Genomic DNA, 12,222 nt, shown 5'->3' on the forward strand with positions numbered 1-12,222 from the left:
GGATTCATATTCTTGGTTCTTTCGGTAAAGTGACGTAGAAGGGAACCAATAAAATAATAAAAATAAAAAAGGTGTGTTTTTCACACCTGATGATGATTGCTTGTGTTGCAATCGAAACGTCGTGAGAATTGTATTATTTGATATTTTTATTATTTTATTGTTTCCCTTCTACGTGACTTTACCGAAAGAACTAATAATATACATTTAGATTCCTTCACAGATATATCCCTCCACGTAGAACAATGACAATAATTGTGTTGCGCACTTTACGCATACCATCAGCCTCACGGCATTCCGAGGAGTGGATTGTTATTTCAGCATCGTCGGTTCATTGCAAACCCAACTCTGAATCGGTTTGGACATTCAATGTCTCATCAGCAGCCAGGCTCGCTTGAACTGCCAAGATGTTTCTAGGCAAGGGTCTTAATACGTGTGATGTGTACGATAACACATATTAACTAAATCATTCATTTTCCCAATTACCGACCGGATCATACAGCTGTTCAATCACCAACTTACTGTACTTGACCAATCAGGTACGCACCGACTCGCTCGATAACCTACTCACTCATTCACTAATACACTCACTCACTCACGCACTCATTCACGCACACATTCACTCACTCACGCACTCATTCACTCACTCATTCACTCACTCATTCACTCACGCACTCCTTCACTCATTCACTCACGCACGCATTCACTCATTTACTCATTCACGCACTCATTAACTCACTCACTCATTCACTCACGCACTCATTCACTCACTCACGCACGCATTCACTCATTCACGCACTCATTAACTCACTCACTCACGCACTCATTCACTCACTCACGCACTCATTCACTCACTTACTCATTCACTCATTCACGCACTCATTAACTCACTCACTCATTCACTCATTCATTTACGCACGCACTCACTCACGCACTCACTCATTCACGCACTCATTAACTCGCTCACGCACGCACGCACTCATTCACTCATTCACGCACTCATTCACTCACGCACTTATTCACTCATTCATTCACTCACTCACGCACACGTTCACTCAATCACGCACGCCCGCACTCATTCCCTCACGCACGCACTCATTCACGCACTCACTCACGCACGCACGCATCCACTCACTCACGCACTCATTCACTCACTCACGCACTCATTCACTCACTCACGCACCCATTCACTCACGCACGCATTCACTCACGCTGTCATTCACGAACGTATCCGCTCACTTAGCTACGTAACTTAATCGCCCGCTCGAGCGCACGCAGTCCACTCCCGAACTCAACCACTCCCGAACTCACTCATTGACTCGCTCTGTGACCAACTCAATCACTCACGCGCGCTCAAACTCAATCGCTCACTAATTGGCTCGCGCTCTCACTCACAAACTCAATTACGCGCGCTCTCACTCAATCATGCACTCATCAGGGGCCATCCATTGAGTATTTTAGTACCGTACGCATGGAGTGGGGGGGGGAAGGTTAACCCAAATGCGTTCGCTTGCGTATGGGAGGTCGACTGACAATGTGCGTACGCATAGGAGACGGGGTGTGTGAAGCCTCGATAATAATTTGTCTACATTGGCCTTCAAATGAGTTAGATAGTCCGGCGGTGGACTTTCTGTTTGCTTAAACACGTTAATATTATTAATCCTTGATCCTTTCTGCGTGGATTAAATATCGGCCGTTCTATAGGATTCGGGGGGGGGGGGGGTGTAAAAAGCCCGCGTGCGTACAGGGAGGAGGGAGGGGTCAGCCGATTAATCTAATGCCAAGATTAAAACAGCATACAGTATATACTGCGCACTGTATACCATGCACGGCATACCATGCACGACACAACATGCACAACATATTATGGACGACCTACCACGCACGGCATGCCATGCACGATAGATCACCCACTCTAGACCACAGCACGATATGCCATGCGCGTGGTGCTCGCTATGCACGTCGAGAATGGAAGGCTCTCGAGGCGTGGCGCTCGTTCGGGTTGGAGAGCGACACCGACCTTGTGCGAGAAGTCCGCCTCGGCGCTGCTCGTGCCGTTGCCGAGGTAGGTGCGGCGCACCGAGTAGTAGTGGGTCCACACGAACGCGTCGTAGACGCTCACGTTCTGCACCTGCGGGGTGGCCCCGTCCGGGCCTGGGTGTGCGCGTCACAACCACGTGTCAACGCCACGTCACGTGCCGCGTGACGCGCAAAGCCACGTGTTCACGCCACGCAATTGTGACGCACCACATCACGTGCCACGCGTCGCGCAAAGCCACGTGTTCACGCCACACACCAAGCCTATAGCGCCACCACTCCACGTGTCAGACCACACCACGCAATAGTGCCACGCAACACCACGTGTTCACGCCACACCACCGCCACGGTGCCACACACACGCACCATGCCATAGCGCGCCACACCACACACACCATGCCATAGCACGCCACACACCACACACACCATGCCATAGCGCGCCACACACACCATGCCACAGCACACGGTGCGATACTGATAACCACGACAATAAAGATGAACAACACGACGGTGACATCGCGTCCTCCGCGCCGTCTCTCGCAAACCTCCGCACCCCCCTCCCCCGCCCCTCACTCACCGAGGATCTCATCCCGTGCCCGCGTGGCGATCACGATCTCCGGGTGCGGCGTGCGCTTGGCGAGGTCGAGCGTCGCGACGAGGCGCTCCCGCTCGGCGCCCGCGAGCGTCGCGATGTCGCGGCGCGCCACCGGAGCGCTCCGCAGCTCGCAGCGAGCGCCCGTCCATCCCCAGCGGCAGCGCGAGCACGCGGGGCCCCAGAAGGAGCCCGCGCAGGCGCACGAGCGGTTGAAGAAGCGAAGGGGCCATCGCTCGCGGTCGTCACGGCCGTCGAGCGAGAATTGGGGGCCATGCGGGAGGTCTTCCACCACGACGGGCTGATGAACAAAGACAATGAATTTCGATTTAAAGCTTCTTTCGTGACTGCAGGGATTCATCTTCTTGGTTCTTTCGGTAAAGTCACGTAGAAGGGAAATGATCAAATAATAAAAATAAAACATAATAAAATCATTCTCACGACGTTTCGGCCACAACGCAAGCAGCCGTCCTCATGTGAAGAATGAAAGCTTGGTGGTGTTTCATTCTTCACCTGAGGACGGCTGCTTGCGTTGTGGCCGAAACGTCGCGAGAATTATTTTATTATGTTTATTTTTATTATTTTATTATTTCACTTCTACGTGACTTTACCGAAAGAACCAAAAAGACAATGAAGACGACGATGGCTACGATGATGACGATGATGATGATGGATGGATGGATTATTATTGTCACAACGCGATTTATACCGCAGCACGATATTTCACAGACACGTGGCCGTGAGTCTTGAAGCGCGGAGCCGAGCTCTGCGTCACTGGAAAGTCTGCAGAAAGAGCCCTTCAAGAAAGAGATTGGGAATTTAAGTGTCTCTTAGAAGATCGGTGTCGAGTGAACGCTGCTGCTCCTGCTGCTGCTGCGAAAGTGCAACAGGAACAGCAGCAGCAGCAGCAGCGGCGGGACGACCACGATAATGATGGCCGCGTTCCAGACGGAAGGGGCTGCCACGGGGCAACGACGACGCCCGGCAGTGACCAAGGCCCCAGTTCTTGGCGATCCCTGGGTCCACCCTCAGTGCCCAAGACCACCAGTAAGCTGCACACGCCTCCAGCCAGCCAGAGTCCTAGCCATGAAACAGCCCCCGCATCGCCTGCATACTCGGTACCCCGCAGATTCGTCGTAGCCGTGGGACTTAGGTTCCCACCGATGACATCTCGTCGCGTGGTTGCGAAACGTCGGGCAGGTTGCCGACCGACACTCGGCACTGCCTGGTCGCGCATCGGAGAGATGCACAGAGCAACCGCGAAAACCGACGGTGCGATCACAGAAAAAATAGAGCGCTGCGACAAATGTTTAGGGGCCGTCCATAAATGACGTCACACGATTTTGGATGATTTTTGACCCCCCCCCCCCAACCTTCGTCACACGGCGTCACAAAAAGTCAGACCCCCCTTCAAATATGACGTCACAAAGCTCTGCACCCCCCCCCCCCTCTAAATAAAACATGCTTCAAATCGCTTTAAACTATTGTCATTGTAGTGCGTATTTATGGTGGCGCTGCACTCTGATGTTGTAGGAGAAAACATTTATTAAAAAGTCTATTTAATTAAGTAGAACGTGTTGTCTATATCTATTTAAAGTTGCGCATTTCTCACCCCCCCCCCCTCGTCACAAATGTCTGACCCCTCCCTAGGTGCGTGACGTCATTTATGGACAGGCCCTTACGCACAAGCCACGAAGAGCCACAGCGAGCCTTGACGAGCCGTAACGAGCCGTCAAAAGGCACAAGGAGCCACAGGGAGCAGCGCAGTTAAGACGCCAAAGCACGTCAGCACACGCATGGACACGGCCTATGGGGGGAATGCCCTGCCGCCTGGGGATGGAATGAGATGATTGCAAACACGATGGGCTATCGAACCGCCGGGCTCGCACGGCCATAAACACGGCGACCATAATCACAGCCGAGCACACCCGCTGTCGTGAACGCAGTCACGATCAATCTGGATTTTAAAATCAAGATTGAAAACTCATTTCTTTGGGGCGGCCTTTTTTGTCTTTAGGTTGTTGTCCTTCCCCCGCACATCCGATTAGCAACGGTTGGCTACGTATGGTGCGAAAGAAGTTAAATATACACACGGAGACCCATAGACACACACAGAGACCCATAGACTCACACAGAGACCCATAGACTCACACAGAGACCCATAGACTCACACAGAGACCCATAGACTCACACGGAGACCCATAGACTCACACAGAGACCCATAGACTCACACAGAGACCCATAGACTCACACAGAGACCCATAGACTCACACAGAGACCCATAGACTTACACAGAGACCCATAGACTCACACAGAGACCCATAGACTCACACGGAGACCCATAGACTCACACAGAGACCGGTAGACTCCCACAGAGACCCATAGACTCACACAAAGACCCATAGACTCACACAGAGACCCGTAGACTCACACAGAGACCCATAGACTCACACGGAGACCCATAGACTCACACAGAGACCGGTAGACTCCCACAGAGACCCATAGACTCACACAGAGACCGATAGACTCACACAGAGACCCATAGACTCACACAGAGACCCATAGACTCACACAGAGACCGGTAGACTCCCACAGAGACCCATAGACTCACACGGAGACCCATAGACTCACACAGAGACCGGTAGACTCCCACAGAGACCCATAGACTCACACAGAGACCGATAGACTCACACAGAGACCGATAGACTCACACAGAGACCCATAGACTCACACAGAGACCCATAGACTCACACAGAGACCCATAGACTCCCACAGTGACCCACAAACTCACACAGAGACCCACAGACTCACACAGAGACCCACAGACTCACACAGAGACCCATAGACTCACACAGAGACCCATAGTTTGTTGTCCTTCCTCCGCACCTGGTTTTGATATCACTCGCCGCTGATGTTAGCCGTGGCCAGGAATCGAACATCGGTTCGCCGGGTTCATAGTGCAGCCCGCTAACCACTTCGTCGCCACGCACAAATTAACGAGGATTATTGAATCTGTTTCAAAATATCGATCAATTTCCTCCCATCATCATCATCATCAACCACGACCACCAGCATCAATCATCATCATCAACCACGACCACCAGCATCAATCATCATCATCAACCACCACCAGCATCAATCATCATCATCAACCACGACCACCAGCATCAATCATCATCATCAACCACGACCACCATCATCATCATCATCAACCACGACCACCAGCATCAATCATCATCATCAACCACCACCAGCATCAATCATCATCATCAACCACGACCACCAGCATCAATCATCATCATCAACCACAACCACCATCATCATCATCATCAACCACGACCATCATCATCATCATCAACCACGACCACCAGCATCAATCATCATCATCAACCACGACCACCATCATCATCATCATCAACCACGACCATCATCATCATCATCATCATCAACCACGACCACCAGCATCAATCATCATCATCAACCACGACCACCATCATCATCATCATCATCAACCACGACCACCAGCATCAATCATCATCATCAACCACGACCACCATCATCATCATCATCATCAACCACGACCATCATCATCATCATCAACCACGACCACCAGCATCAATCATCATCATCAACCACGACCACCATCATCATCATCATCAACCACGACCACCAGCATCAATCATCATCATCAACCACGACCACCATCATCATCATCATCAACCACGACCATCATCATCATCATCAACCACGACCACCAGCATCAATCATCATCATCAACCACGACCACCATCATCATCATCATCAACCACGACCACCAGCATCAATCATCATCATCAACCACCACCAACATCAATCATCATCGTCATTCATCTTCATCTCCCCTGGACTCTCTTTGTCCACGTTCACTCCGGACCGCTCTTCTCGCATCTCAGCCTGCCCAGCCGCCCTTCAGTCTTAGATGCCGCTCCACTTCCTCGCCATCAACCTCCACAACCCGAAGTTTTCCTTCGCCCCGCTGTTCTTCCCCCTCCACCCACCCACCCCACCATCACCACCCCATCTTTCTCACTAACACCCTGTGCCCTCTGCCCGCAACCTCGATTCCCCACTCCGACTCGCCCCTCACCCCTGGGCCCTCACACCTCCGCCATCACCCGCACCCGACGATTCCACCTTGCAAAACATTGGGAACATGCGCCCTCTCATCACTCAGTCCACCGCCAAACTACAAATCCACTCGCTCATCTTTCACTCGGTGAGACGACTGCAACTTGACCATACTCGGTCTCCCAGCCCATAGCATCCATTCCACTCCAGCAGTTTCACAATGCGTCTTCTGCACGATTAGTTTACAAACTCCCACGCCTCTCCCGCACCTCGTATGGAAATGCACCTGGCTCCCCATCTACTCGCGGCGTCTGTTCAAGCTCCTTGCGCTGGTAGAGACAATCTGTCCGCTGCCTTGCCCCCCACCGCGCCTCGCTTCCTCTCCTCTCGCTGACGTCTCCTCCCGCCCGCTCCGCTCTCAATCTCCCCTCCTTGCACTCGAATAAACTTCCCCTCCGCGTGAAGCGAGGAGCAAGCCACCCGCCCTGTCGAGTTTCCGCTCTTTCTTCAAGACATTTTCTCCCTGCTCTTTGGTTCTTTCGGTAAAGTCACGTAGGTATAAAGTAAAATAAATCACGACGTTTCGGGCGCAACACAAGCGTCCATCATCAGGTGGGAAAGCACCGCCCCCTCCCATCCCTAGGCACCCGTCGTAATTCCCGCACCCACTAAACCTCCCAATACCCCATCCCCTATTCACCGCATCACTTGTAGCCACCCTCATTGTGCCACTCAAGTTTTCAAGTTTCAAGTTGCATTTATTAGGTATAGCCCTGTGAGCCATTCGGCTCTTGAATCGGGTGCAACCGCAACAAACAGAAAACAAAAACATGAACAAGAAAACATCTTAAAGTGACTATGTGCAAACAGAAAATCCAAGAAAAGACAACCCAGATTTGAAGCTTTCGTGACTGCAAGGAATCATATTCTTAGGTTTTTTCGGTAAAGTCACGTAGGTAATACAGCTATCGTGCTGTGACGGTTCCACCTGAAGACGGAAGCTTGTGTTGCCTCCGAAACGTCGTGATTTTTATTTTACTTTTATTAATTAAACATTTTTACCTACGTGACTTTACCGAAAAAACTTAAGAATATAAAAGACAACCCGTGTAAAGCGCCTCGCATCAAGGCGCCGTATAAATATACGACGAAAGCACAGAGAATGTGGTGGGAGAGGGGGCCTGTGTGGGGGGGGGGGGGGTGTAGGGGGGGGGGGGTACCTGGCAGGAACCTCGACCCTCAGTGTCTCCGCATCGGTCTCCGGGCCCTGCCCCCGGCATCGGCGGGCAGCAGTCACCGGAGTTGAGCGCTTCCACGGTGGCGCAAACTCTGGGGAACTGCGCGCGGCTGGAGATCGGCAGCAGCAGCAGGAGCAGCAGCGGTGCCGGCAGCAGGAGGCGAAGAGGCTCGGGGTGAGGGCGAAGCGGCGTCATGACGGCTCCGACACAGACCGCGCGCGGCACTCGTCAGTGGCCTCTTTAGTCCACCTCAGACGCCCTTTATTGAGCGGTGGGACGCGCGTATCGACGGAGCGAGTTTTTGATTTTAAAGAGCTGCGGCGCAATGGGGCAGAGGACGAGGGATGCGGACGTGGGATTTGACGCTGATGTGGGATGGGACTCAGACGTGGGATGGGACTCAGATGTGGGATGGGACTCAGATGTGGGATGGGACTCAGATGTGGGATGGGACTCAGATGTGGGATGGGACTCAGGTGTGGGATGGGACTCAGATGTGGGATGGGACTCAGACGTGGGATGGGACTCAGATGTGGGATGGGACTCTGATGTGGGATGGGACTCAGACGTGGGATGGGACTCAGACGTGGGATGGGACTCTGATGTGGGATGGGACTCAGATGTGGGATGGGACTCAGATGTGGGATGGGACTCAGACGTGGGATGGGACTCAGATGTGGGATGGGACTCAGACGTGGGATGGGACTCAGATGTGGGATGGGACTCAGATGTGGGATGGGACTCAGACGTGGGATGGGACTCAGACTGAAGAATGGGACTCAGATGTGGGATGGGACTCAGATGTGGGATGGGATCAGACTTTCGAGGATGCGACTCTGCTGAAGCGAGGAGAGAGGTGAAGGAAATGCGAAGAGAGCAAGCGAGCGAGCGAGCGCTGAGAGTGAGTGCACTCTCTCAAGGAGAGAGAGTAGGGGAGAGAGAGAGAGCGAGAGAGTAAGGGAGAGCGAGAGAGACAAAGACCAGCGGGCGGGTGAGTGGTCCCTTTAAGAAGCAGACGTGTCCCGTGATCACTCGGAGAGAGCGCATGATGAGGATTAAAATCCTCAGCCCCCCTCCCTCTTCTCGCACCCCCCGCCCCACCTCAACAGGGCCTCGTGGTGGTCACGACCAACGCAGGATGATGGCCAGTCTCGTGATTCTGCGTAAGGGCCGTTTGGAATGGCATTCGGCCAAACAATGACCTCCGCTGTGCCCCATTTGACCATACTTCACCGCGCCGGTCCCAGCCCACTCTGCCTGCAGGGAGAGTCTCGGTTGTCAAGTTCACGTCTCTCTCTATCACTCTCGCTGCACGTGACAGCGCGTGTCACCTGGTCAGACCTTGCAAGCTAAGCGGCGTTGAGCCTGGCTAGTTGCGGACTTGTATGGCAGGGCCACCTGGGGATACGATTCAGCAAAGTGATGACCAGGATATGCCACGTACAGCAATGGATTATTGAATCTATCTGTGCGGAGCCTTCATTTGGGAGTCAGCTGCCTTCGTGTTGCGGGCGATGGGTTTCCTTTGGGTTCGCCAGTTTCCTCCTCCCATCGCGAAGCCAAAAATCTCGTTTCTTGAACTGCCTCCCAAAAAAACATCCCCGGCAAGCAGGTCCCTCCTCAATTACGAGCCTTCGAGACTCGGCGAGACATCCCTTGGATACATTCTATTGTTCATTACGATCATTGATGAGGTAGTCGTTCTCTCCGCGGAGCGGTGGCACAGATATCGGTGGTTGTCTGCTCGACGCCGACAGGGCCAACCTTCGGTCACGGCACCGCGCGCGATCCTTCCGGCATGGGGGAGCCACTGGGAGCTTCTTGCACTTGTACATCGTCTCGATTGGGAACTCATTCCTTTAGGACTGATTCTTGCGTTTAGTTTGTTGTCCTTTCCCCGAACCGCCGACTAGCAATGGTTGGCTACGTACGGTGCGAAAGAAGTTCAACATACACACAGAGACCTATAGACTCACACAGAGACCCATAGACTCACACAAAGACCCACAGACTCACACAGAGACCCATAGGTTCACACAGAGACCCACAGACTCACACAGAGACCCAAAGACTACTCACACAGAGACCCACAGACTCACACAGAGACCCATTAGCTCACACAAAGACCCATCGACTCACACAGAGACCCACAGACTCACACAGAGACGCATAGACTCACACAGATACCTATACACTCACACAGAGACCCATAGACTCACACAGAGACCCACAGACTCACACAGAGACGCATAGACTCACATAGAGACCCATACACTCACACAGAGACCCATAGACTCACACAGAGACTCACAGACTCACACAGAGACCCACAGACTCACACAGAGACCCATAGACTCACACAGAGACCCATAGACTCACACATAGACCCATAGACTCACACAGAGACCCACAGACTCACACAGAGACCCACAGACTCACACAGAGACACACAGACTCACACAGAGACCCATAGACTCACACAGAGACTCATAGACTCACATAGAGACCCACAGACTCACACAGAGACACACAGACTCACACAGAGACCCACAGACTCACGCAGAGACCCACAGACTCACACAGAGACTCATAGACTCATACAGAGACCCATAGACTCACACAGAGACCCATAGTTTGATGTTCTTGTCCCGCACCTCCGATTAGCAACGGTTGGCTACGTAAGGCGCGAAAGAAGTTCAACATATATATACACACACATACGTTCCGTGTGGCGGCTCCCAAGCTCGCGAGGGACAACGTTTTGGACCACCACCAAATCACTACCGTAGTCCTCCCGTGACTCACCCTTGGACCTCAGATTTCCTCGCACGCGCACGCGCCCCCATTGATCGCTCCGCTCCGCGAGACGCCGTGGGTTATCAACGCGGGCTTGTTTATTTCGCGGAACAATCTCCAATGCCTCGCGGACGAGAGGCGTACGGCGCGAAAGAAATTCAACGTGCGTACGGCTACGTAGGGTTCTAGCCAGCCTCGGGGCCCTTTAATCCCCGGTGCTGCTTTGACCAGACTTGATGCACGACCCTGCATCTCGGAAACTGTGCGCAAGCAAGACACAGTTTTATTTTTGTTACACGCTTTTATTGAACTCTGTCTGTTGTTGTTGTTGTTGTCGTTGTTGTATCCTCAAATCTTGTAACTCAATTATAACCCACTTCCCAATGTGGTATCGACTGCAAACTTGGTATGTTTACGTCATACTGATGACAATACAATATTCTATCATAATACATTTTTTTGACATTATTTTTTAGATGTTATGTTTCGGCTTGGGTCTAATTGTCCACGGTCAACTGACGTTGGCTGTAATTGCCCACGGTCCCTTACGTGATGGCAAGCTTCGGGGCCACTTCCTGGAGTCGTGGAATTCTTCCATTACTAGTAAATTTCATAAAAGCGTGTTTTTCAAAAAGTTGTTTTAAATATTTTAACTTGCTCACGCGTCCCTCTGTAAACCCGGGGTGTCTGAGGGGTAACCGGGGTCCCCCAATTGGAAATGGGGCCATTCATTGCCCGATGGGGTTTCACCTGTGGCGTCACAGGTGAATCAAAACAAAATCGGAACCTCTCCCGGTCAACCTCCCCAACGCTCAGCGATCGTAATTGACGAGCGCGGGAGGTATGGTCAAAATACCACCCCCCCCCCCGCCCCATGATTTACATAGAAAACGAATTTCTTTAGAACTGCTTTTTGTGTTTAGCTTGTTGTCCTTCCTCCACCGCACCTACGATTTGCACGGTGCGAGAGAAGTTCAACAGACAGCACACACATAGCCCACAGAGCGTGGAGAGAGAGAGCAATGCACTGGCTGGCAAATTGTTGTGAATGACCGAATGGTTGTTGTGAATGACCAAATGGTTGTGAATGAACAAATGGTTGTGAATGAACAAATGGTTGTGAATGAACAAATGGTTGTTGTGAATGACCAAATGGTTGTGAATGAACAAATGGTTGTTGTGAATGACCAAATGGTTGTTGTGAATGACCAAATGGTTGTGAATGACCAAATGGTTGTTGTGAATGACCAAATGGTTGTTGTGAATGACCAAATGGTTGTGAATGAACAAATGGTTGTTGTGAATGACCAAATGGTTGTTGTGAATGACCAAATGGTTGTGAATGAACAAATGGTTGTTGTGAATGACCAAATGGTTGTTGTGAATGACCAAATGGTTGTTGTGAATGACTAAATGGTTGTGAATGATCAAATGGTTGTGAATGAACAAATGGTT

General features: G+C 51.7%; 1 protein-coding gene across 1 annotated transcript in view; it reads right to left on the reverse strand.

Moving 5' to 3' along the window:
- Window positions 1–8,447, reverse strand: part of TYRP1 (tyrosinase related protein 1) — a 26,774-nt gene extending 18,327 nt beyond the window's left edge. The window contains exons 1-3 of the mRNA XM_078876890.1: window positions 7,954–8,447; window positions 2,612–2,927; window positions 2,018–2,151 (exon numbers count right to left, since the gene is read on the reverse strand). Of these exons, the coding sequence (XP_078733016.1) occupies window positions 2,018–2,151; window positions 2,612–2,927; window positions 7,954–8,166 (663 nt within the window). The 5' untranslated portion in view covers window positions 8,167–8,447. The remainder of the gene's footprint in view (window positions 1–2,017; window positions 2,152–2,611; window positions 2,928–7,953) is intronic.
- Between the last annotated feature and the right edge of the window lie 3,775 nt (window positions 8,448–12,222).

Source organism: Lampetra fluviatilis, chromosome 46 (assembly GCF_964198595.1).
Source record: "Lampetra fluviatilis chromosome 46, kcLamFluv1.1, whole genome shotgun sequence".
Classification (NCBI taxonomy): Eukaryota; Metazoa; Chordata; class Hyperoartia; order Petromyzontiformes; family Petromyzontidae; genus Lampetra; species Lampetra fluviatilis.